This window comes from Tamandua tetradactyla, chromosome 4, assembly GCF_023851605.1.
Source record: "Tamandua tetradactyla isolate mTamTet1 chromosome 4, mTamTet1.pri, whole genome shotgun sequence".
Classification (NCBI taxonomy): Eukaryota; Metazoa; Chordata; class Mammalia; order Pilosa; family Myrmecophagidae; genus Tamandua; species Tamandua tetradactyla.
Genome location: NC_135330.1, coordinates 4,151,279 through 4,177,019, shown reverse-complemented (window position 1 = coordinate 4,177,019; position 25,741 = coordinate 4,151,279). Strand labels below are relative to the sequence as shown.

Here is a 25,741-nt window from a genome sequence, read left to right as displayed (position 1 = left end):
TGTCGACAAAGAGACAGTAGCACAACTGGAACACTCAGACTTTCTGGTGGGAGTGTAAACTAGAATATTTTGTATCTACTAAAACCAAACATACACATAGTCTATGACCAGCCACTCCACTCTTCCGTACAGACACAAGAATAATTAGTGCATCTGTTCATCGAACTATAGGTACAAGAATGTTCACGGCAGTTTTATTCATAACAGCCCCAAACTGGATACAAACGAAATGTCTATCAACAGTAGAGGGTTATTCTAGTTTGCACGCTGCCAGAATGGGATATACCAGAAACAGAATGGCTTTTAAAAAGGGTAATTTATTAAGTTGCAAGTTTATAGTTCTAAGGCTGTGAAAATATCCAAATTAAGTCACCAACAAGAAGAGGTTATCTTCACTCATGAAAGGTCGATGAAGTTTGGGGTTTCTCTCTCAGCTGGGAGGGTGCATGGAGATGTCTCTAGCTTTCTCTCCTGGCTTCCTGTTTCATGAAGCTCCCCCAGGGGTTTCTGGCTGCATGGGCTTTCTTGGCTCTGGTGGCTCTTTCCAAAATGATTCTCTCTTAAACGACTCCAGTAAGCAACCCCACCTTGAATGGGTGGAGACACATCTCCATGGAAACCATCTAATCAAAAGTTACCACCCACAGTTCGGTGGATCACATCTCCATGGGAACTATCAGAAAGTTCCCAGCCAGCAATATTGAATGAGGATTAAAGGACATGGCTTTTCTGGGGTACATGACAGATTCAAACTGGCACAAGTGGAAAAATAAATTTTGGTGTATTCTTAAAATGAAATACTACATAGCAGCACAAAAGAGGAAACTATTGCTATGGCATAATTAACTCCTACAAACAAAATGTTGAAAGAAGCTGTTCTAGTTTGCTAGCTGCTGGAATGCAATATACCAGAAACGGAATGGCTTTTAACAAGGGGAATTTAATGAGTTGCTAGTTTACAGATCTAAGGCCGAGAAAATGTCCCAATTAAAACAAGTCTATAGAAATGTCCAATCAAAGGCATCCGGGGAAAGATACCTTGGTTCAAGAAGGCCGATGAAGTTCAGGGTTTCTCTCTCATCTGGAAAGGCACATGGTGAACGCAGTCAGGGCTCCTCTCTCGGCTGGACAGGCACATGGCGAATATGGTATCATCTGCTAGCTTTGTCTCCTGGCTTCCTGTTTCATGAAGCTCCCCGGGAGGCGTTTTCCTTCTTCATCTCCAAAGGTCGCTAGCTGGTGGACTCTCTGCTTCGTGGTGCTGCAGCATTCTCTGCTCTCTCTGAGTCTCTCTGAGTCTCTCATTCTCCAAAATGTTTCCTCTTTTATAGGACTTCAGAAACTAATCAAGACCCACTCAGATGGGTGGAGACATGTCATCCCCTAATCCAGTTTAACAACCGTTCTTAACTAAATCTCATCAACCAGGGAGATGATCCCATCACAGTCCCAAATACACAACATTGAATAGAGACTATTCTACCTTTAAGAAATGGGATCCATATTAAAACATGGCTTTTCTTAGGGGGCATACTTCCCTTCAAACCAGCACATTCCACCCTCTGGCCCCTAAAAAAAAGACATGTTTTTCCCATATACAAAATACATTAATTTCATAACAATATCAGATATCCTTAAACCTTTCAGTAGCAATACAAACAAAGTATCAAATTAGAGACAGTATAAAATCTCATCAAATCAGTTACAGGCATGGTCTGTCCTAAGGTAAAATTCTCTCCATTTGCTCTGGACCTTTGAAAACTCATAACAAATTATTTGCTGCCAACATATAAAGGAGGAACATTCATAGGATACATATACACATTTCCATAGGGAGGAAGGAACACCGGGGTCACTGGACCCATACAGTTTCGAAAACCTGCAGGGCAAAGTCCATTAGATTTCAAAGTCTGAGACTCATTTATCCTCAGGGCTTTAGAAAGTGGCAGTCCCACCCTTTCCAAATGCCTACGCCTGCCTCTCTCTGAATGCAACCTTGGGGGATATTGGGGAGACCACCTTTCTCTCGGCTCCACCCTCTCCAAGCATCGGGGCCACACCCGGGCTCTCTGCCATCTCCGGGTCACACGCTCAACCCCTCCATGTGGTGGCAGCCAGGCTCTCCCCAAACCCCAAGGAATGTGCTTCACCTTCTCCAAGGCCTGAGGCGGCATGACTCTTCCACTGCAATGAGGTGGAAGGCCCATTCTCTGCCTTTGGGGCAAACTCACCCTCTCCACGGGCTTGGGTGGGTCCACTCTCCTGGCCTGAGGCTTCTTGACTTCAGACCTCAGCCTCCACGGTTTTGCCTGTGAAGTTATTTTTCCTCCAATGTGTCCCTTCTCTGAACCCCTCAGTCCAGACTGGCAACGGCTCTGTTCATACAGGTCCCACAGCACTCTCGTTGGCTTTCTATGCAGTAGCCTTGGATCATGCCCATTAGATATAAGGAGTTTCCACAAATCTTTTCTGGATAACTCCATGTCTGATCCTGACTTTCTCTGAAATGGCTCGCTAGTTCCACATTTGGTGAAATCCACACTATACTCTGTAGTCTCCCTTTCTGTAGGCCCAGAATTTTCCGGGACCTCAATTTCTGGTTTCTTTTTACTCAAGAGTTCAGTTTTCAGCTTATCTCTTTCCTGTCGCATTTCACTATAAGCTGCAAGGAGAAACCAGACTGCACTTTCGACATTTAATTTGGAGACCTCTTCTGCTAAATATCCAAGTTCATGGCTTTTAAAATCTGCCTTCCAGCCAATACCATTAGTCAACTTTGCCAGATTATCTGCCATTTTAAAACAAGGATCGCCTTCCTTCCAGTCTACAATAACACAGACCTCATTTCTGTCTAGGGCCTCATCAGAGGTATCTTTAGAGTCCACATTTCTCCCAACAGTCTCTCCAAAGCATTCTAGGCCTTCTCTATCAAGCTTTTCACAACTCTTCCAGAATCTTCCCCATATCCATTTAAAAAGCCGTTCCAACATGTTTGGTATTTGCAAACTGCAGCAGCAGCACCCCACTCTCCGGTACCAAAATCTGTTCTAGTTTGCTAGCTGCTGGAATGCACTATACCAGAAACGGAATGGCTTTTAACAAGGGGAATTTAATGAGTTGCTAGTTTACAGATCTAAGGCCGAGAAAATGTCCCAATTAAAACAAGTCTATAGAAATGTCCAATCAAAGGCATCCGGGGAAAGATACCTTGGTTCAAGAAGGCCGATGAAGTTCAGGGTTTCTCTCTCATCTGGAAAGGCACATGGTGAACGCAGTCAGGGCTCCTCTCTCGGCTGGACAGGCACATGGTGAATATGGTATCATCTGCTAGCTTTGTCTCCTGGCTTCCTGTTTCATGAAGCTCCCCGGGAGGCGTTTTCCTTCTTCATCTCCAAAGGTCGCTAGCTGGTGGACTCTCTGCTTCGTGGTGCTGCAGCATTCTCTGCTCTCTCTGAGTCTCTCTGAGTCTCTCATTCTCCAAAATGTTTCCTCTTTTATAGGACTTCAGAAACTAATCAAGACCCACTCAGATGGGTGGAGACATGTCATCCCCTAATCCAGTTTAACAACCGTTCTTAACTAAATCTCATCAACCAGGGAGATGATCCCATCACAGTCCCAAATACACAACATTGAATAGAGACTATTCTACCTTTAAGAAATGGGATCCATATTAAAACATGGCTTTTCTTAGGGGGCATACTTCCCTTCAAACCAGCACAGAAGCTAAATGCAGAAAAATATTTACTGTATGATTCCTCTTATATGAAGTTCAAGAATAAGCAAAACTAATCAATGGTGATAGAAGCATAATAATGGTTACCTCTGGGAGAGGGTATTGGCTGAGAAAGGATAAGAGGGAACCTTTGGGGTGCTAGAAATGTTCTATATTTTCACCTATATAATACTTTTATATACATAAATGTATATATAAACAACCATCGAGCAGTGCCTTCTGATTACATGGCCCACCATCCATCTGGTTGCAGCCATCTGCCCTGCCCCCTACTCTGTCATTCTCTCCTACCCTACCTCCACCACAGTTCTCTGTGCGGTCAATATTTGTGTAAATGAGCCTTCCAACCCCCTGGCCTCTCAGTTGATTGATCTTCCTCCAAGCATCTTGTCCTCCACCCCATCTCAGTCACCCCATTGGTCACACCTTACACCTTGTCTTTATCAACAACGGCAGCTCTTCCATAATCTCAATTTCCAACTTCTCACTCTCTGACCTCCCCCATCCCCTTACCTTTTCAGCCCACTGTCCCTAGGATTCCAGCAACCTTTCAACTTTATCATAGTCCTTCCTGATTCAAGTTAATTCATGTTCAACCATTATAATGTGTATAATGCATACATCCTCAATTCCTTTGCCCTTCTCCCACTTTGTTGTATTTGCTTGGCACAACCACTTCCCGAGTTCTCTCTGCCTATTCCATGCCTGCAACCATGCAATGGAATGTTACTGGAGGAAAGCACACCATCAGGTTGACCGTGCTCACTTTAAATCAATGAGTCCTGACGACTGCCTGGTAATCAAATAGTATTCCCTTGTCCATTCCTCTCTCCTGAATATCCATGTCCTATCCTTTTTCTCCTCCGTCATCCTCACTCATAGAGGGTGATCTCGTTTCTTGTTACCATGAGACAACAGAAACAATTGGAGGGCTCTTCTGCAGCTCCCTTGCCACCTGTCCACTAGCTCGGTCTTTTCTCCTTTTATTATGGGTAAACTGCCCCTGTCCCTGTCTAAGGCAACCCTTCCATTTGTGAACTGGATTCCATTCTTCACCTCTTCAAGGACACAGCTCCAGGAACTCTTCTCTTTCTCTCTGCCACAACATCAGTTTTTCTTCTCTACTGGATCTTCCCACCAATGTACTAACACACTGTCATGTCTTCATCTTGAATAGCCCTTTCTTGATCCCTCTTTCCCTTCTAGTTACCATCTCATTCCTCTCCTTTGAAAGAGAAGTCTATAGTCACTGTCTCCTTTTTCTTATTTACTCCCCTCCATTATCTTGAACCACCAGAGATTTTGTCCCTGTCAATCTACCTTTACAATGATTACCGATTACCATGTTGCTCAATCCATTGGTCAATTTTCAGGCTTTATCTTATTTGATCTTTTAATAGCATTTGACAGTTTATCACTCTCTCCTCGTCCACCTCTGTCATGGTCAGGTTCATGTGTCACTTAGGCCAGGCGGTGTCGGGCCTTCTGGTTGGGCAAGCGCTGGCCTGTCTGTTGCTATAAGGACATTTCACGGACTTAAATCATGATTACGTTGGCTGCATCTGCAGCTGATTGCATTTGTAATCAGTTAAGGGGAGTGTATTCTACAATGAGTGATGCTGAATCTAATCACCAGAAGGCTTTTAAGGATTCATAAGGGACAGTCACTCTTCCTGCTGCAGCTGGCGAGCCTCTCCTATGGAGTTTGTCCAGATCCTCCATCGGAGTCTTCAGCCTCACAGCCTGCCCTATGGATTTCGGACTCTTCCATTCACACGGTTGTCCAACCAGCCTCTCCTGAGAGTTCATTAAGGAACTTCATCCGAGTTACCAGCTTGCGGCCTGTCCTACAGACCTTGGACACTACATTCTCATGTAACTCTGAGAAACTTTTATAAATTTTATATCTACAGATATCTCCTGCTGATTGTTTCTCTAGAGAACCCTAGCTAATGCAACCTTGAAACAATGTCTTTTCCTTCCTTCCTTCTTTCCTTCCTCCTTTCTTTTTTCTTTTTGCCTTCAAGGACAAAATATTCTCCTAGATCCCTCCTTCCTCTCTTTGCTAGCTTTTTCTCAGCCTCTTTTGTTAATTCCCCCCTTAGCTCCCTGAATGTTTTAAATGATGGCACTCCCCGTGACTCTCTCCTTGGAATTTTTCCTTTTCCTATCCTCATATACTCCCTTGGTGATCTCATTCATTCTGATCAGGATTTTTAACACCATTTACAAACTGATGACTCCAAATTTATATTTCCACTCAAACGTGTAATAATATGTGACCAAAACTGAGATACTGACTAAACTCCCAAAACCTGCTTCTCCTGTAGCTTTCCCAGTCAGGAAATGGCAGCATCTTTCTTCTGCTTCCTCAGGCCCCAAACCTTTGTGTTTCTTCTTCTCACACTCCACATCCAACCCACTGGCTACATTTTACTATTTCTTTAATGCCTATCTAGAATCAGTCACCCAGTTACTGCGGTCCTGGTCACCCTGACCAAAGCTGATATAATTTTTTGCATAGATTATCACCAAAGTCTTCCAACTGCTCTTCTTGCCCCTTTTCAGTCTATTTTCTACACAGCCAGAGTAATCCTTTTTTAAAAAAAAATATTTATTAATAAAACTAATCAACATACAATATCAACATTCTTTTTTTTCCCCATCACATAAGTATATTCATCATCATGATCACTTCTTAGAACATTTGCATTAATTCAGAAAAAGAAATAAACAGAAAATAGAAAAAAATTCATACATATCATACCCTGTACCCCTTCCTTTCATTGATCACTAGTATTTCAATCTACTAAATTTATTTTGACATTTGTTCCCCCTATTATTTATTTATTTTTCATCCATATGTTTCACTCATCTGTCCATAAGGTAGATAAAAGAAGCATCAGACACAAGGTTTTCACAATTACACAGTCACATTGTAAAAGCTGTATCATTATACAATCATCTTCAAGAAACATGGCTACTGGAACACAGCTCTACATTTTCAGGCAGTTCCCTCCAGCCTCTCCAATATACCTTAACTAAAAAGGTGATATCTACTTAGTGCTAAGAATAACCTCCAGGATAAACTCTCAACTCTGTTTGGAATCTCTCAGTCACTGACACTTTATTTTGTCTCATTTTGCTCTTCCCCCTTTGGGTCGAGAAGGTTTTCTCAGTCCCTTGGTGCTGAGTCTCAGCTCATTCTAGGATTTCTGTCCCTCATTGCCAGGAAGGTCCACACCCCTGGGAGTCATGTCCCACGTAGAGAGGGGAAGGGTGGTGAGTTTGCTTGTTGTGTTGACTGGGAGAGAGATGCCACATCTGAGCAACAAAAGAGGTTCTCTTGGGGGTGACTCTTAGGCCTAATTTTAAACAGGCTTATCTTGGGGGTGACTGTTAGGCCTAATTTTAAACAGGCTTAGCATATCCTTTGCTGGGTTAAGTTCATATGAAGAAAACCCAAGATTGCGGGTTCAGCCTATTGCTTTGGTTATCCCCACTGCTTGTGAGAATATCAAGAATTCTCTACTTGGGGAAGTTTCATTTTCCCCCTCTCTCACCATTCCCTAAGGGGACTTTGCAAATACTTTTTTATTCACTGTTCAAATCCTTCTGGGATTTATCAAGGCATCACAGAGTCATCATTTTTTAATAGGTAACTCAGGCCACCTTTTGACTCACCAAAGATAAGTCACTTTTGATGGCTTTCCAACTCATCCTAAGAAAAAGCTAAAGTCCTTCCAATAGCCTCCAAAACACTCTGTCGCCTAACCAACTCCTCCGGCCCCCTGACCTCTCATACTTTCACCCCAGGACCTTTGCACTGCTTTCTCATCCCAGGATGCTCTTGTCCCTTACTGCTGCACACTCCCTCGCTCCCCTCCTGGCCTTTACTTAATTCCTCTTTTCCGAAAGGCCTTTACTTACATTCTATCTATAATTGCAACCTTCCATACTTTTCTACTCTCCTTCCTTGCTTTAATTTTCTCCTTGACAATTATCACTGTCTAACCTGCTTCTTAATATTTCTTAGTTATCCTATTTATAGTCTGCCTTCTCCACAGGAATGTTTCATGAGGGCAGCGATTCTTGTGCGTTTTGTTCACTGCTGTATCCCCAGCGCCTATAGCACTCCTTGATCCACAGAAGGGGCTCAAGAAATCTTTGTTGAATTAAAATATTTCTTAATGAATGATCGTTCATCTAATCGAACAGCAAACCTATTCAGATCCCTCCCACCACCGTATCTCTGAAATACAGTGTTTAGCTTTCTGGACACTTTCAATTTCGGCTCCACTGCTCCAGACCTGACCTGCCGGCGCCTCGGTGAAGCGGAGCTAGGTAACAGCACCTCCCTCACAGGGTTGCAGGAAGGATTAATAGCTCGTGGTACGTGCGTGTGAACAGGCCCTGCTATTATTCGGTGCAGGGAGAAGCGGGGTGAGCAGGTGGGAAGGGGATGCGGGTCTGACATGAGGGGGCTGGCGGCTCGGAGCAGCCCGGGCGCCTCAAGAAGGCGGGCGGGCGGGGGGCGTTGCGCTGCGGCCAAGCACTTCACAAAGTACTTTTACTTTCTTCACTCATATTCCTCAGAAACAAATCTTGGCAGGTGGGTATTCGAATCCTCGTTCTACCGTTGGAAACGGCGAAGACGTGCCCGAGTCCCGGCAGGTTCCAGCCCGGGCGCCCTGGCCACAGCGCCCGCAGCCTTCCGGGGGACGGCCCGGGTCGTCGGCCCGAGACCCCGGGTTCGGCTACAAAGTCACTTCAGACGCGGCGCTCGGCTGGGGGCGGCAGAGGGCGGTGGCCTTCGGGGGGCCTCGGGACGAGGCGCGAGGACCCTCGAGAGGAAGGGCGCACGCGAGCGCCGACGCTCTAAGGGAAACGCAGCTCCTCTCCGCGCAGCCCCTCCCCTGCCCCGCCCCCACGGGGCGGGGCGGCAAAGCGCGGGAAACGCGGTCTCGGCCCTCCCCCTGCCGCCGGGGGCGGAGAAAAGGAGCGATCTTAAACGGGAATTGGAGTGGGTCCCGCTCCCACGCTTAGGAAGCCGACCAGTACGGCGCTTTAAGGCCTTCGGAAATGGCCGAGGCCACGCCAGCACCCGAGCGTTACCTCCTCCCCACTTCCGGTCTTCACGCTGGTCTCAGGCCTCCGCCCCCAGCGAAGCTCTCCTTCAGAGGGAGATGCTGGGGTGACGCTTTCGCCCAGGAGCTGCCCGCGCGACGCCGAGGGGCGGAAGACTCCCATACGTTCGGCTTATATGACGATTCTGACAGTTGAGAAGCCGCGAAGAAACGGTCAACCAGATGACGTAATGTTTTGGGTGTCGTCCCATTCGTGACGTCACGCACGGCATGACAGATTGCGGGTTAGCTTGAAAACGGATCCGCAAACGGATCTGCACATCCGCGCCCCACTCAGAAATCGACTTGGCTCTTCTCAGCATGCCCACCAAATGACTGAGAATCCTTTCATTTGCATAAGGGAACTGCAGGCTTAGAGGAGCGCAGCCAATGGGCAGTGAGGTGCGAGAACGCACCTGGACGACTACCGCCTCCAACAGGAAAGCGGAATCCCAGCTTGGCTTTTCTCTAAGCGACAGTAGCATCTACCAGTAGCTTTGAGACGCACAGCCCGGGCAGGTGGGCGCCGGCGCGACCAATGGGGAGAGGCGGCTTCAGAGGGCCTCGGGCCCCTGCCCAATGAGGGTACGAGGCCTGTGCGGGGCGAGCCCAGAGCGGCAGTGCTTAAGGCCAACCGTGCGCGGGATTGGGAGGGGCGCGGGCCTGAGCGACGGGGGCGCTGTCCAATGGCGAGTGTGGAAGCGGGCTGCCGCGACCCGGCGCGCGGAGGGACCTGAGGTGGGGGGGGGAGGCTGAACGGGAGAGAAGCAGGAAGTAGCGGCGGCCGCGGGGAGGGCGGCGGCGACGGCGGCGGCTGGAGCAGGGCAGAGACCGCCGCGTCCCGGCGGGCCTCGGAGCGGAACGAGTAAGGTTGCTTGGGGTGAATACCCGCCCCCGGCCCCGCCCCCCGGGGGGCGGCCAGGCCCGCCCCTCCCCCACGGGGCTACCTACCCCCCTCTCCGCACCGCCCCCCTGGGGCGGCCCCTGGGAAGGCGCTGCCACCCCTCGTCCCTTGCGGCGGGGGTCGGGGTTCCCGGCCCGTGGAAAGCACAGCCCCCAGCCCCCAGCCCCCAGCCGGGCGAACGTGGCAGGGGTCGGGGACCCCGAGTCCCGGGGCCGCCGGCTCCAGAGGCGCCCAGCGCGCGGCCGGGGACCGAGGCTGCGGGATGTCGCGACCCAAGATGGTGCCCGGGCGGGGGCGGGGGCGGGGGCGGGGGCCCGGCCGGAACGGATCCTGCTCCCGGACTGCGCGCCAGCCGGCACCGGGGGGACGGGACGCAGGCTGGCGCCCGGGGCCGCCGCACCGCGTCCGATCTCTCCCCCTCTCGAGAGACCGTCCAGAGTCCGGCGGGGAGGAGGTTGTGCCGCGCTGGAACGGGAGGCGAGGAGGCAGGAGTTGGGGCGAACCCCGGCCGGAGGACTGAGAGTCGCGCGGGGGTCGCTCCCCGCCGCCGGTGTCTGCCGCGGGCCCCGCGCCGTCCTGGCCCGCCGGTGCTGCGCCGCACCCCCAAGGGGCCTGGCCTGACCTGGCCGGGGCCCGGTCTTGCCTTCGCACGCCGCTGGGAGCGAGAGAAGTGCTGCGCGCCTCAGTTTCTCCTCTGGCACCTGTGCACACCCCGCCCCCTCCCAGCAGCTCCGGACGTGCGGCCCGCGCCGGCCCTCGGCAGATGGCAGGGACTTAACTCCGCCCGCTGCCCAGCCTGGCCGCAGGCTAATCGGCCGGGGCCCCTCGCCCTCCTGTCAGCGCTCACTGCGCAGCAGGCCGGGGCCCAGGCAGAGGGCAGTGTAGCCCTCACCCAACCCTCGCCAGGTCACCCTCTTCCTGTTCAGCCCCTTCCTTTGGCTTTTGGGGAAGAGCAGAGGGAAGGGGCTGGGGGATGGGGGTGCACGGGATCCCAAGAGGCAGGGCCCTGCAGCCGCAGGAAGGCCTGGTCCGAGCCTGAGCAGTGGGGTGGGAGGGGTGGGAGGGGTGGGAGGGCCTCCTCGGCCTTGAGCTGCGCGGCTTAGTCTGACTATCGCATGACCTCTAAGTGTTTTGGACGTCAGAGGGAACGGTGGCTGGGGGGGCGAATTCTCAGGTGTTTATCACAGTCCGCTGGTCTTGCACCAACAGCCCACTTTTCTGGGGACCTGAGTGGGAGCTTCGCGCAGGCTTCTCCAGGTTGGGAGGGAGCCAGGCCGAGGAGGGCCTTTGCCGTCCATCAGGGGTGAAGGGCTTTGTTTAAACCGAGTCTGTAGAATTGAGGGGGAGGGGGAAAGGAAGACTCTGCTTTCTGCCTGTAGTTGGTACCCTCTCCCCCCACCCCCACCTTGGTCCCAGCAATGCCAGCTGCCACCTGCTGGGGCTATCTCCAGTTACAGTCTAAAGGCTGGAAAGAGGTGGTGGAATTGGCCCTGGGAAGTGGCTTGCTTGCTTGTGTCTTGAACAGGGAGTATGTAAGAATAGAGATATTTTCAGTTGTTTCTTCCTAGATAAAGAAACACTTGTGGGGAGATACTGCTAGGTTGACGGACTTGGGTTCCTTCCACTCTCTAAGCTCGCCTTCTTGTTGGTTGAGTGCCTCGTAAGGCCCACATAAATCTTGTGGGATTTTGGGTACTGTTCTGGGCTAGGTAAGGTGAAATTTCCTGGGCTACTATTGCCAGAAGAAAATTAAAAGTGTGAGGAGTTTGGGTTAAGGAATAAACTGGTGGGGGGGGGGAGCTCAGAGCAGAAACTGCAGGCTTGAGGGAGCCTGGCTTTTCCCCATGGTGCCTGACTGTGGTGGATAAGCTTGTACCCTGGAGTTTTAGCCCTCAGAGAGCAAGATGAGAAGGGAGGTGGGGAGCAGGGCTGGCTGGGGGCGGGCCCAGGCACTCTGGGGAAGATAGGTGAGCGAGCAGCAGGTGTTTGTGACAGGACCTGCATAGCCTGGGGCCTTTGTGACCAGGGTGCTGTCACTGTTTTCCTCTCTTTCTTTTCTTTGTCTCTTTCTGTTCCTGTGTCTTTTTCTTACCTTTTCAGTCTCTTAGGTAATTTCTCAGTGTCCTTTCCCCTATGTTGACCAACATGGATCTCCAGTTGCCAGGGATGACCCCAGCTGTCCCAGACTTAACCTTACATGACTCTTGACAATTGTCTCTGACCCCAATCCTAGATTTCCAGTGTTTATTCCTTCCCAGCTCTTCCTTGACCTGACATACCCGTGTTTGACCCAGCTATGATAATAAATTGTATTCCAGGTTCTGAGTCTCACAGTTTCATATCATGCTCAGAATAGCCCTTTACTGTATGGATTACTTGCCCCTTCTTTGAAATGCAAAAGTAAGGCAGTGAAGTAACTTGCTTATAAAGCAAGGCAGTGATAAAAAACTGGAACAAGAATCATTTTTTATGTCTTGGTTTAAGTCACTGCCCCTTTGAACACATGGCCTTTCAGCTCTCTGTGGATCCCAGAAGATCCATGAAGAATATTAATTGATCTAATGCTGACATGAAAAAGCCCTTAAACCTAGAGCATAGTGTACTCCGCCTGCCTTGGAAATAGCATGGGTTAGTTTAGTTGGTTCTGGGCTGGGCACAGGGCAGGGAGAGGCAGTTTTAATCAAGATGCTCACTAAACTCACTCTGCTTAATATCTGTGTCTGTATTTCTGAGAGGTCTTTTCTCTGCTTTTTCTGGATCTGGGTATCTCCTGTGGTCTGTGTACAGTACCCCCTTCCAATTTTAGGGTCTGGCAAACAAGCCACCTCCACCAGCTCTCTAGGACTCAGGCTGTGGTGGAGCTGTATCCAAGTCCAGTTCTGAGAGGGGATAAGTATGGAGATCATGCAGGAGGAGGTCTAGGGTTCTTGCTTCCAGAGGTCTCAGTTTCTCCCTCTTTTTGTCTGTTTTCATCAGGTCTGGGACCTGCTGCCATGGGGGACATGAAGACCCCTGATTTTGACGACCTCCTTGCTGCCTTTGATATCCCTGACATTGATGCGAATGAAGCCATCCACTCTGGGCCAGAAGAAAATGAGGGGCCGGGAGGCCAAGGAAAGTCAGAATCCAGTGTGGGAGGTGAATCTGGAGAAGCAACAGCCGCAGCTGGTGGGGATGACCCTGGGGCTCCAGCCCAGGCCTGTGACCATGGCCTGCCACCTCCAGACATCTCGGCAGTCAGCGTCATTGTCAAGAACACTGTATGTCCTGAGCAGTCTGAGGCACTGGCTGGGGGTTCAGGAGAGGAAGGGGCCCGGAGCGGAGGGGTGACTAAGGAAGGACCTATGGGCCATCGTCTGATACAAAATGGTTTTGGGGGCCCTGAGCCATCCCTCCCAGGAACTCCCCACTCTCCAGCTCCTCCAAGTGGGGGTAGCTGGAAAGAAAAAGCCATGGAAGGCAAAGCTCCCTTAGATCTCTTTGCTCATTTTGGGCCTGAGCCAGGGGAGCATCCTGATCCCCTGCCTCCCTCAGCACCCTCCCCACCTCGGGAAGGGGCCATGACGCCCCCTCCTTTCCCCTCTCCATTTGAGCTGGCCCGGGAGAATGGCCCAGCCCTGCTGCCCTCTGATTCTTCCCCACCACTAGGGACTTTGAAACAGGGCAGCAGCAGCCCCCTTCATTCCCAGGGCCCAGCTCGGCTCAGCTCCAGCTCCAGCCCCGAGGCCACGGGCCTTCCTGCCAGCAGCTCACCTCCCCACGTTGCTGGGGTGCCTTTCTTCAAGCAGTCTCCAGGACACCAGAGCCCTCTTGCCTCTCCCAAAGTGCCCGGCTGTCGGTCTCTAAAGGAGGAGGAAGAAGATGATGAGGGGCCGGTGGACAAGTCTCCCCCAGGAAGCCCCCAAAGTCCTTCTAGTGGAGCTGAGGCTGCGGACGAGGACAGCAATGACTCCCCTGCGTCCTCCAGCTCCTCCAGGCCCCTCAAGGTGCGGATCAAGACGATTAAGACATCCTGTGGGAATATCACAAGGACTGTAACCCGGGTTCCCTCAGACCCTGATCCCCCGGCCCCTAGGACCGAAGGGTCCTTCCTGGCTGAGACTAACCTCCTGAAGCTGTCTCCAGCACCCCCAACTCCGGAGGGTCCTAAGGTAGTGAGTGTCCAGTTGGGTGATGGCACGAGGCTAAAGGGCACTGTGCTGCCTGTGGCCACCATCCAGAACGCCAGCACTGCCATGCTGATGGCAGCCAGTGTGGCCCGCAAAGCTGTGGTTCTGCCTGGGGGTAATGCCACCAGCCCTAAGACAGTGGCTAAGAATGTGCTAGGCTTGGTGCCCCAGGCCCTGCCCAAGGCAGATGGGAGAGCAGGGCTGGGGACAGGAGGGCAGAAAGTGAATGGTGCCTCAGTGGTAATGGTACAGCCTTCAAAGCCAGCCACTGGGCCAGGAGCTGGGGGTGGCACAGTGATTTCACGGACCCAGTCCAGCCTGGTGGAGGCCTTCAACAAGATCCTCAACAGCAAGAATCTGCTGCCTGCCTACAGGCCAAACCTGAGTCCACCGGCTGAGGCGGGGCTGGCCTTGCCTCCCACGGGCTACCGTTGCCTCGAGTGTGGGGATGCCTTCTCCCTGGAGAAGAGCCTGGCACGGCACTACGACCGCCGGAGCATGCGCATCGAGGTCACCTGCAACCACTGTGCCCGCCGTCTGGTCTTCTTCAACAAGTGCAGCCTCCTGCTGCATGCACGAGAGCACAAGGACAAGGGGCTTGTCATGCAGTGCTCACACTTGGTCATGAGGCCTGTAGCCCTTGACCAGATGGTAGGGCAGCCAGACATCACGCCCCTGCTGCCTGTGACTGTCCCCCCTGCCCCTGGACTTCCAGCCCTGCCTGCCCTGGGCAAAGGAGAAGGGGCAGTCACCTCCTCCACCATTACAACGGTTGCCACTGAGGCCCCCGTGCTGCCACTTTCATCTGAGCCACCTGCTGCTCCTGCCACCTCTGCTTACACATGCTTTCGCTGCCTGGAGTGCAAGGAGCAGTGCCGGGACAAGGCTGGCATGGCCGCCCACTTCCAGCAGCTCGGGCCCCCTGCTCCTGGGGTCACCAGCAATGTGAGTTGCCTTTCACAGACCTTCCCTGGGGAGGTGGGACCTATGAAGGGTTGGGGGTTGATTAGGAGAAGTAATGGGGGACATTTCACTCCTTACCAACTTACCTTGTTCCAATGCCCCCCAACAGGTATGTCCAACCTGCCCCATGATGCTCCCTAATCGCTGCAGCTTCAATGCCCACCAGCGCATGCATAAGAATCGACCCCCCCATGTCTGCCCTGAGTGTGGGGGTAACTTCCTGCAAGCCAATTTTCAGACCCATCTCCGGGAGGCCTGTCTGCATTTCTCTCGCCGCGTAGGATACAGGTGTCTCACAGCTCTGTTTTCTTGATATGCTTTTTATGTCTCCTAGCATCAGTCTTTTAAATGGTCTCTCAAGGAGAGCTCTGTTCTCTCCTGCTGTATCCCCCAGGTCTGTTGTGTTGGGAAGCTCAGCCTGACAAACCATATTCTGCCTTCCCATCATTCCCATGGAAATGGGGGATGCTGGCCAAGTCCCCCACCTCTGGAGCTCAAGCTCTCGAGGCCTTCCGTGAGAAAGTGAATCTCTATAGCTGCCTTCTTTCTCCATCTTGCTCATGCTCCACTGTTGATTTCCTCAAGTCTCAGAGTCTGCGCGGTCCCTAAGAATGAGTGTGGGATGGGGGGTGGGCATGGAGAAGCCCCCACCTCACCACAGTGCCTTCCACTTCCTTCCCAAGGTGCCCCAGCTGTTCAGTGGTATTTGGGGGCGTGAATTCTATCAAGTCCCACATCCAGACGTCGCACTGCGAGGTTTTCCACAAGTGCCCCATCTGCCCTATGGCCTTCAAGTCTGCGCCGAGCGCCCATGCCCACCTCTACACCCAGCACCCCAGCTTCCACACGCAGCAGGCCAAGTGAGACCTGGGGAGGGAGCGCCAGGAGGAGAGGCTGGGGCAGGGGTTGGGCCTTGAACAGGGCTGAATGGGGGAGGGCTCCTATCCCTGCCTGATGTCCGTGCTGTCCTTACACCTTTGTAGGCTGATCTACAAGTGCGCCATGTGTGATACAGTCTTCACTCACAAACCCCTCCTCTCCTCACACTTCGACCAGCATTTGTTGCCCCAGCGTGTCAGTGTCTTTAAGTGCCCGTCCTGTCCTCTCCTCTTTGCCCAAAAAAGGACCATGCTGGAACATCTCAAGGTGGGGGCTCCGCTGATAACAGATCTGGGGCTAAGTCATGTGACCATCAGGAAGTAGGGGCTGGGAGAGGTGAGAGCTTTGGCAAAGCCAGGCCTTCCCCTGCAACAGTCACCCCCTTGTCTCCCTCACAGAACACTCACCAGTCCGGGCGCCTAGGGGAGGAGACTGCTGGGAAAGGGGCTGGGGGTGCCCTTCTGACTCCTAAAACTGAACCTGAGGAGCTGGCTGTGTCTCGGGGAGGGGCAGCCGCCCCCACTGAGGAATCATCTTCGTCTTCAGAAGAGGAGGAACTGCCCAGCTCCCCTGAGCCCCCCCGTCCAACCAAGCGGCCTCGGCGGGAACTCGGGAGCAAAGGCATCAAGGGCGGGGGCGGGGGGCCTGGTGGCTGGACCTGTGGCCTTTGTCACTCCTGGTTCCCTGAGCGGGATGAATATGTGGCTCACATGAAGAAGGAGCATGGCAAGGTGAGTGGGCACTGAGGGGAACACAGTGGGCTGCAGGGGCATCACTGGGATTGGCCTGTGTGAGATCGGGAAGGGGGTCCTGGAGCCCAGCTCTGAAATCTCCCACCCCCTGCTCTCCTAGTCAGTGAAAAAGTTTCCCTGTCGCCTGTGTGAGCGCTCCTTCTGCTCCGCCCCCAGCCTGAGGCGCCACGTCAGGGTCAATCACGAGGGTATCAAGCGAGTTTATCCATGCAGGTAACCCTTGCCCCATCACCCCCTTCCTCTTTCTGCCCAGCAGGTGACCCTAGCCCCTCCCTCCCAAAGCTCCCTCCCACCTGCCTCCTGTCTGAGTGGACCGAAGCTGGAGGCTCCCTCTGCTCTGGCAGCTCCCTTCTCTCAGGAGCCATGGGCCTTGGTCTCGGGGCTGTGCCCCTGGTGCCCATTTTGCCCACTCTCTTCCAGGTATTGCACAGAGGGGAAACGTACCTTCAGCAGCCGCCTGATCCTGGAGAAACATGTCCAGGTCCGGCATGGCTTGCAGCTCGGGGCCCAGGCCCCTGGCCGGGGGAGTGCTCTAGCTCGGGGTCCTGGTGCCAGAGCCCAGGTAGGCAGAGGTCCAGCCTGCTGGGTGGGAAACTGCCTGGGGAAGTTAGGGTGATGGTACAACCCTGTGTGTCTTCCACTGTCTTCTCCAGGGGCCGGGACGGAAACGCCGCCAGTCTTCTGACTCTTGCAGCGAGGAGCCTGACAGCACAACCCCACCGGCCAAGTCCCCCAGGGGTGGACCTGGGGCTGCAGGCCATGGCCCCTTGCGCCACCGGAGCAGTGGCTCAGCGGAGCAGAGCCTCCTGGTCGGCTTGAGGGTGGACGGTGGTGCCCAGCAGTGCCTGGACTGTGGCTTGTGCTTTGCCTCCCCTGGCTCCCTGAGCCGCCACCGTTTCATCAGCCACAAGAAGAGACGGGGTGCGGGTAGCGCCAGTGCCCTGGGGCTGGGGGATGGGGAGGAAGAGGTGCCCCCTCCGTCAAGGTCTGACCTGGAGGGTGGCGATTCACCCTTGCCTGCCTCTGGAGGCCCGCTAACTTGTAAGGTCTGTGGCAAGAGCTGCGACAGCCCTCTCAACCTCAAGACCCACTTCCGCACCCATGGCATGGCCTTCATCAGGGCTCGGCAGGGGGGCAGTGGGGACAACTAGGCCCCAGGCCTGGGACTGACCAGCCCTATTCTCCTTCCCAGGAGCCTGAGTTTCACTGCTGCTGCCTGGTCCCTGGGCTTGGGGGGTTTTAAGATTCACATTCTCCACCTCAACCCCTCACCTCTCCAAGGGAGGAAAAAAAAGCTTTTGAGGATTATAGTTATTTGCAAGCCCCTCTTGGGTCTGGCACTTGGGTCCTAGTAGAGTGGGCCCTCCATTCCTCCTTTCCAAGCCCAACACTAATTATCCTTCTGCTGCAGAACCCCCCAGTGTGGGACTGGGGGTGGGAGGAAGGGACCGTTTTCTGCCTACCAGACAAGAGGTACAGGGAAGGACCGATGCTGGGGGTAAACCATGGCCACACTCCTCAACTCCTTCAGGTACAGGCGACATTTCCCTTTGGGTCTGGCCCTGCCTTCCTTAGCACCCTTACCCCCCCCCCCCATGAATCCCGGCACTCAAACCCCCTACCCCTGCAGTGCCTTTCACTTTTTTTTTCCCTCCAGAAATCCACAGGGAGAGGGGGTGGGGGGGTAGGGATGAGTCCTGTCAGGGGGGCCCTGAGAGAGGAGGGGACAGGCTCTCAGGAATCCTTTATTCTTGTAGTAATAATACTAACAGTGGGAGAAACAAGTGGGAGAAAACCAGACCATTAAAACTGCTCGTGGTTTAATCCCCACTCAGGCTCCTCTTTTTATGTGACTTGGTCAGCGTGGACTGGACATGGGAGGGGAGAGTCAAAATGTGGGTGGCCCTTGGGGAAGAGGTACTGGCCGAGGCAGGGAAAAAGAGCCTTCCTCACACCTCTTTCTGTGGTGCCTTTTGGATCTTGGACACTGAGGTGTTTGCTCACTCCTCACCACCCATGACCCCTCCCCCAAATATTCAGAGATGACACAGATGGCTAACTAAGGACTTTATTTCAAACAAAACTTAAAAATAAAAAATTGAGAGCTATTTCCCTGGGTATGGGGAAGGGATCAGAGCAAGGAATTCCCCATGGCTAGGCCAAGACCCCCTCCCCCCGACTGGAGGGGTTGTGGTGAGTCCCTCCCTCACTCCTGTGATGGGAACCTCAGCAAGGGCGGGACCCTGGGCCAGGGCCCACCTCAGGGAGGAACCCAGGCGAGGAGGTCGGTCCTGGAAGGGATAGAGTTGGGCAGCAGCATGGCCATAGGCCAACCACAGGATCAAGTCCTAAGTACCAAGAACCTGCTCTTTTGTCGCCTTCCTGGGACCAGAGCAGATTTAAGAGGAGAGCCTGTGGGAAGAGCCTCTTAGAGCCTGGTGAGGAGGAAGCAAGGCCCCAGTGTCCCCCACATTCATCACCTCTGTTCTCTGGAGGGCAGTGAGTCCTGGAGTCTGTCAGGCGGTGATACTGACACAGCTGGGCAGCAGGGGAGCCCCAGCACGTCTGAACCCCAATGGCCTGCTCTCCTTACCCCCCACCCCCCACCCCGGCAAGCCCTCACAGTTACCACATGATCCTTTGTATCTCTTGCCTTCCATTTCCCTTGGGTGGATGGTTGGGTGAGTGGGTTTCCTGGTTTGGGGTTTATCAGACAAGGACCCTCCTAGGGAGAGTCCCTCGGGTCTCCCCGCCACTCCTGGGCCCGAGAAGGGGTCACATGATGCCGTTGGTGAGGTACTGGAAGCCGTCGTAGAGCTTGGTGGTGATGGACCGCATGCTGCCGTCCACCATCTGCTCCACCAGCAGCTGCAGCTGCTCCTCCGTCATGCTCATGTGGAACCGCTCTTTGAGGTTACGGATAGTGCTGGAGCCATGGAAGCAAGGAAGCTGAGAACCTGGAGGGAAGCAGTGGGGATAGAGGGTCATGGATGGATAGAAGAGAGGCAGCTACAGCAAATGCAAAGCCAGGGGTATGTGAAGTGCCCCTTCCCCCCGCCACCCCCCATATCAGAGAGCCCTGACGGTGTAGATACAGTTCTGCTTGGTCAGAGAGAAGGGAGGATGGCAGGAGGTGCTGCCTTGAGCCCATCTTCATCCCATGCTCCTAAGCCCTTCTGTGGGTTAGGGCAGAGGGAGCAGGATCTTAGGGGCCAGAGGGGAGGGCGGGAAGAGGCTCTGGGAAACGGGCCCTGAACTGGGCACTTATCTGGTGGCGGGCCTCTGCCTATGCTACGTCTGACACTCACAGATGACCTGGGCCACCGTCATCACGGGGCCAGACGGGGATGCTCCTGAGCAACGGCGACAACCTGCGGGTTGGGGGCAGGGGTAGGGAGGAGGAGACTCGCAGCTCAGACTGTGTATGCCTGAGCCTTAAGACGGGTGGGGACAGGGGCCCTGAGGAACTGGGAAAGGAGGGGATCCTAGAAAAAAAGATTCTATAGGTGGCAGGGAAGTGAGGAAACAGCAGAGTGGAAGATGGGACAGAGGAAAGAATTTGCAGCTCAAAGCAGGAGGGGCGAACAGTGGGAAAGGGAAGGAGTAACGGTGGGGTACTGAGGATAGGAGAATCAGGGGTGGAAGTGAGATGGGAAGGAAAATAGTGCGCAGAAACTGAATCAGCAAAGGATGGGAGATGAAAGGGATGGAAGAAGACTGAGACTCTCAGAGCTGGACAAGGGACAGGCGATGAGAAGGAACCAGGAGGCTGGAGGATACTGAGTACTGAGCACACCTCAGATGCTCGTTTCTGCTGCCCCCTAGAACCCAGCTCTGCCAGGAGTCAGGAGGAATGTCCCGAAGAAGAAACAAGGCACTGGACCAGAGCTGGAAACCCTGTGGGCCTCCCACCCAAGCCTTGGGATGAGTGAACTTTCTGGAAGTTCCATGCTCCAGAGCTTCAACACAAGTGGGAAACCTGTGGCACTGGCCTCTCCCCAGTCCCACCTTGCTGCATGATCTCCACGATCTGTACCACCTTATCCATGTGTTTCCGGGCAGCAATCAGCCCTTGCAGCATTAGCATCTTGTAGTAATTGAACATGTCTCCATCCAGGCCCCCCATTACCTGGGGAAGGAGAAGAGAGTTGTGCATAAAGGGCCTGCACGGTAGGAACAGCCAGTCTCCAAAGGCCTACCAGAACTCCCCTTCCACTCTTAAGGCAAACAAACCAAGCTCCTTCACTTCCCCTCGACCTCATCAGGAAACCCAGCATCACCCTGGCTTAACTGTCATTTCTTTCTGTTTTTTCCCTAATTTTAGGGAGGAGCCCCATCAGCTCCCCTCCCAGACAGAGAAAGAACACTGACCCCGAAGACCCCTCTCCTCCCTGACTCACGTCCACAAACTCTGTGGTCAGCTTAAAGGCTGATGTCTCAAAGCCCAGATTTCGGGGTGAGCTGGAAAGGATGAAGCCAAAATCGATGTGGATGATGTGGCCTTCTGCGTCCAAAAGGATGTTCCCGTTGTGTCTGAGGAGGGAGGGAGAGGAGAAGAGGCAGTTGTAAGTCTGATGGGCTGACACCCTGTAACTGAATCCAGCCTCCTAAAACCTAAAGCTAGCAGTGGAAAGAAAGGAAGTCAGAAAAGAAAACTGCTAACAAAGGGATCTGAAAATGCTATTATTAACAATTTATTTAAAATAGTTTAAGATTATCCCAGTTTTCCAGAGATCACAATTGTAGCATCCCAAATGACCCCAATATAGCAAGGTCCGGTGAGGGGTCACAGAGGTCAAGCACCGCTCAGCGGCAGGCCTCCATTCATAGCCTGTTTACCTATTTTTTATTTGTAATTGCCGTCAGTCCCCCACCTATCGGAAACCCTACCAGAAGGAAACAACAATCAGGAGCAAGAAGGCTGAGTGAAATTTAAATGAAAAACATTGTGGGGCTCAAAGGGTAAATTTTAACTATCCAGTAAAAATCAGTTATGTAAAAAATTCCAGGAGGCAATTACTGATGGCCGGCCAGCTGTAAGAAGAAGAGTGAAAGGGAGATAAATCCCAGGTCTTTGTGATTCCCACATGAATGGCCTGTAGAAGAAGTAACAGTTAACATGCTAAGCATGAGAGGCTGGCCCTATTCAGCAAAACCAACCTCCTCAGTGTCAATAGAGGCTTTGTTAGGATAAGAGCTCCCAGTCTGAGGGCCACCTTCTCTGGGGTTGGTGAGACCAGACTAAGGAGAGGGACAGAAGTAGTCCCACCTGAACACATCCCTTCTGGGAAAAACATTAGCGGTCTAGCAACACAAGCAAACCTTAAGAGCCAGAAAGATCCTAGTTCAACTATCATTATACAGGTGAGAAAACAGGCCCAAGGAAGCAAAGTGACTTACATGCCCAAGTCCCAAGGATGGTGAGGAACAGTTTCTGTCTTTTCTTAACCATTGGAATTAACTCTGTCTGGAAAGCTATTTGAGATTCATTCTAAAGCAGTTAAAGGAATCTGAAATCTGCTTCCAGTATGGGGCCTCATTCACTGCTGCCACTCCTTTTCAGTGGCTTATTCTGTTCGTGACTTAATTTGAGTTCTTATAAAAGGTTTATCAGCTGCCTGCCCCTCCCCCACCTATTTTTAAAGGATGGACTGTCCTTCATCCTTAAAACATATCAGTCTCCTAAAGGAAGGCCCTGAGGCCTCTGACCAGTGCCAAACTGCCTTGCCACTCAATCCCAGGGCTCAGCTCTAGGCTCCCTGGGTCCTGGGTTCAAAACCCTGACCCATCAGGGATCTACAGGTTACAACCAAGTTCCTTATAAATAGTTAAATTTTCCTTCAACTCGCAAGTGCAGAGCCTACACAGGGCTCATTCGTAGGACTGGCATGATGGAATGCGCACAGGTTTTAAGAGCTCTCTGCCCCTTAGTTCCTTCATCTTCCCAACGGGGACAAGGACACACTGGTCTGACTGGGTTTGTACTGGATTAAATGTGACGATGTCAGGCCATGGTAGGCACTTAATAAGATGCTAGATTTCTAATAAGCTCCTCTGTTAGCTCCATGCTACCCCATAGCACTGGGAGCCCTAAAGACATAGGCCACTGCTCAACTCATGGGGCATTTAGTATAAAGACCCTGAGTTGTTGCACTCTCCTAAGAGATACTCTTAGGAGGCAGGCTCTAGGTGATGTAATTACTTTTGTAAAACATACTATCCATCTACATGAATAGTAAGGCCTCATAAGGTCTTGTGACATTGAAAGAAATCAGAACTCTGGCAAAGCAACAGTATTTAACTTTTTAGAAATGTTGGGTTGAGAAATAAGGAAACTTCAGGGCTGAAGTTTCAACTTTATCTCCTCTATGTCTCTCATATCCATCTCCTTTCTGCTCCCAGCCACTACTGCTACCCTTGGGCCTGGCCCCATGACCTCTCATTCTGCTGCCCAAAGCACAGTTGTGTCCAGTTTCACCCTCAGTGCCACACAGTACATTCACTAAACATAGATCATCTTATTCCTCTGCCTGCAAAACATAAAATTACTCCTCAGTCCCATAATGAAGGTCCCTCTCATCTGTCCTCAGCTTGGCTTTCTGACACCACCAATTACTCCTCCCTTGCCATGGAGTGCGTCCCAGGCTTCAGTCACACCAACTGCTTCCCCTGCCGGGAACACACTTGATCCACAGCCTTCTCTGTCCTCATTCTCTCTTGTCTTTCAAGGCTCTTCTCAAGGAAATCCTTACTCCTCCCGTAAATCTTTCCCTTCTTTGCTCTTAAATACCCTAGCATTTGTCCATCTGTCTCCATGGCTTAATGCAATATGGTTACATCTGTCTTTGCTTAAAGTAGGTTGTCTGCTTCATTTTTATGTCTTGTTGATGAAGGTGTTAATGAGTAAATGAGAACTAAACATGAAGGGAAGGAGGGAAGGTTAAAAAAAAAAAAAGGTGAGAGACAGGAAATCACCTACCTGTCCTTGACTTGCAGTAAGTAGCAGACCAAGCAGTAGCCAGCACAACTTTGCACAAAATTGCGCTGGGCACTGAGGAATGCCTCAGTGGTATAGCTGCCATGCTCCTGGAGGAAGTAATCGAGCAAGGATAGCTGTGACTGTTTCTTCACCTGGTGAATGGATACAGCGTTGACCACTGGTTCAATCATACCACTGTCAGCCGAAATCACAAGAATCTTGTAGGGCTTGATCCAAAGGGGCACTCGCTCCTGTTCCCAAATGGACTGCGGGGAGACAGAGGTGTTGGGACTATCATCTTTCTCCGAACTGGGGTAGGAGGCTAAGATTCCTCTCTGCCCCACCCTCTCCTTGGTGGCCTGGGATTCTAGACCCACTGATCCGACTAAGGACCAGTGGGTTAAAGGAAGCCCAGAGCCTGACAAAGACAGAAAACTACCCTCAGAGGTAGGTGGGAAAAGACATAATACAGGCAAAAGTATAAAAAATGCAGAGAATACAGGAAACCTCATGGTCGCCTCACAAGCAGGGAGAATGGGAGCTGTTAAGACCAGTTCAAAGAATAAGAAGAAATAAAAGAATTTATTTCAGTCAAGAGAAAGCTTCTCAAGAAAACGGACATATTTATATAATGCACTGGGTTAAGCGGATGAAGCTGCTGGTGAGTGATCAATCCAGAGGCCTCAGGGGTTCACTATATAAGCACATCTGTAACCCACGTGCTGCACACTGGGAAGGTCTAATCTAGAGGACAAATCCAGTGATAAGAACAGGGCAGAGGTAGTTCCCAAAAGGGCCCAAAGAGGTCGCTGTGGGGCTGTTCTTGTGGCTGCATTTCCCAGAGCACCAATTTGAGATTAATCTGCATGAATTCAGACCCAGGCAGGAAATGAATCCTATGGTCACCTCTGCTGGGCTGGGGTTGGGCTGAATTCTCTTTCTTCCGCCCTCCCTTCTTTTACCTGCAGTTGCTTCAGCACCTGAAAGGCCAGCAGCTCCTGCCGAAGGTCATCCCCACACTTGACGATGACGGACAGGAGCCGCCAGTTGGGAAGATGGCCATAGGGGGAGGCCTCTCGGATCCGCCTGTGAGGGGTGGGAACAGACACAGCTGCCACTGAAAAGCCAAATCACACTTCTCTCACAGCCAGGGTTCAGGCGGCCTGGGTCTCCAGCAGGCCATTCTGTCCTTTGGTTTATCTCTGTGTACAAAGCCTGGGAAGGGGACGCCAATACAGGTGGTGCACTGAGGACTGGCAGCTGTTGCCAAGCTTTGAGAGGATGAAGAGACCACCCCCCACCCAACTCACCGCACTTTCTCCTGCCACGGCTCCTTGAGAGCAACCGCAGAAGGGTCTTCTGGGTCTCGTCTGAAGGCCGTGGGAGTGTGAGCCAGCTGTTCTGACAGGCGCCGGCTAGCAGGAAGAAAACACATCATTTGCCTAGAGGACTTACCCCACAGTGTCATGCCCTGCGTCGATGCTGGCATTTCCTGTGGAGATTCCTTCATTTCTGGGCATACACAGGTAGGAACCTGAGCTGAGGGAGATTCGTACAAGTAAATATTTCAGTGACAACTTTTTATTAATCTTATGGTTTGCAATTATGTGGAAATGCAGATTACCAGAATCTCTCTCATTCCTCCACCAAGATTCTGATTCAGAATGGGGTATGACTCCTGAATCTGCATTTTAAACAACGTATCCTCCCCCTTAATTTTTTTTTTTTTTTTGCAGGGCAGGCACCGGGAATCGAACCCAGGTCTCAGGCATGGCAGGTGAGAACTCTGCCACTGAGCCACTGTGGTCCCTCCCCCCCTACTTTGATACATGTGTTTCTTAGTTTCTCACTTTGAAAAATGTTACTCTTAATTCCTTTTTCCAATGCTTTTATCACTGTGCAGCTTTGCAGTCCTTTTAAAATTTAATTTCCTTCTGCAGTAGTTCATGTAATTTCTTAACCTGCACCTTCACTTTCCCAAGCGTGATGGCCTTCAAGACAAGGATAGTGTAAGGAGAAAGAAAAGAGAGAGGCTGAAAAGATACGCTCAAGGGAGAAAGGTAGATTCTGTCAAACAAAATGGCAGTATAAGGCATTCTGTTCCCCTACAGAATTTTTTTATTTTATTTTATTTTATTTTATTTTTTTATATACCAAAAAACACCAAGCAAACACAAACATTCCTATTTTGATCATTCCGTTCTACATATATAATCAGTAATTCACAATATCA

General features: G+C 51.8%; 2 protein-coding genes and 1 long non-coding RNA gene across 17 annotated transcripts in view; 1 reads left to right on the top strand and 2 right to left on the bottom strand.

Moving 5' to 3' along the window:
- Nucleotides 1–9,400, bottom strand: part of LOC143679766 (uncharacterized) — a 23,922-nt gene extending 14,522 nt beyond the window's left edge. Inside the window, exon 1 of the long non-coding RNA XR_013173938.1 lies at nt 8,852–9,400. This is a non-coding gene — a long non-coding RNA (uncharacterized LOC143679766). The remainder of the gene's footprint in view (nt 1–8,851) is intronic.
- ZNF687 (zinc finger protein 687) lies at nt 8,646–25,741 on the top strand. 9 transcript variants are annotated; one of them, XR_013173934.1, is made up of 11 exons: nt 10,854–11,023; nt 12,743–14,880; nt 15,008–15,186; nt 15,582–15,758; nt 15,882–16,044; nt 16,176–16,508; nt 16,630–16,742; nt 16,950–17,091; nt 17,183–17,450; nt 20,854–25,034; nt 25,245–25,740. XR_013173934.1 is itself a non-coding variant. In XM_077156028.1 (10 exons), exons 1-10 carry the CDS (start codon nt 10,882–10,884, stop codon nt 20,922–20,924), a joined length of 3,726 nt encoding a protein of 1,241 aa, XP_077012143.1. In that variant the 5' UTR covers nt 10,854–10,881; the 3' UTR covers nt 20,925–25,741. The 9 variants fall into 9 exon arrangements, 8 of the variants coding, with proteins under 8 accessions (XP_077012141.1, XP_077012142.1, XP_077012147.1 ...); XM_077156028.1 differs by having other exon boundaries at nt 20,854–25,741; XM_077156031.1 differs by lacking the exons at nt 20,854–25,034; nt 25,245–25,740 and having other exon boundaries at nt 10,855–11,023; nt 12,743–13,026; nt 13,555–14,880; nt 17,183–20,838.
- Nucleotides 18,584–25,741, bottom strand: part of PI4KB (phosphatidylinositol 4-kinase beta) — a 37,712-nt gene continuing 30,554 nt past the window's right edge. For 5 of the 7 annotated variants that reach the window (XM_077156035.1, XM_077156039.1, XM_077156033.1 and 2 more), the window contains 7 exons: nt 24,819–24,923; nt 24,471–24,594; nt 23,509–23,774; nt 20,930–21,062; nt 20,538–20,658; nt 19,838–19,900; nt 18,584–19,486 (listed from right to left, as the gene is read on the bottom strand). In XM_077156035.1, coding sequence (XP_077012150.1) covers nt 19,305–19,486; nt 19,838–19,900; nt 20,538–20,658; nt 20,930–21,062; nt 23,509–23,774; nt 24,471–24,594; nt 24,819–24,923 — 994 coding nt within the window. In that variant the 3' untranslated portion in view covers nt 18,584–19,304. The remainder of the gene's footprint in view (nt 19,487–19,837; nt 19,901–20,537; nt 20,659–20,929; nt 21,063–23,508; nt 23,775–24,470; nt 24,595–24,818; nt 24,924–25,741) is intronic. The other 2 variants (XM_077156037.1, XM_077156038.1) reach the window with 1 other exon arrangement.

What these genes read in the sequence shown, in the direction of transcription:
- ZNF687 (XM_077156025.1), top strand. Translation starts at nt 10,882, where the DNA reads ATGACCTCTAAGTGTTTTGGACGTCAGAGGGAACGGTGGCTGGGGGGG. An exon ending in CTCCTGGGGTCACCAGCAAT is followed by an intron (nt 14,881 to 15,007) that starts GTGAGTTGCCTT and finishes GCCCCCCAACAG; the next exon opens with GTATGTCCAACCTGCCCCAT. An exon ending in AAGCGAGTTTATCCATGCAG is followed by an intron (nt 16,743 to 16,949) that starts GTAACCCTTGCC and finishes ACTCTCTTCCAG; the next exon opens with GTATTGCACAGAGGGGAAAC.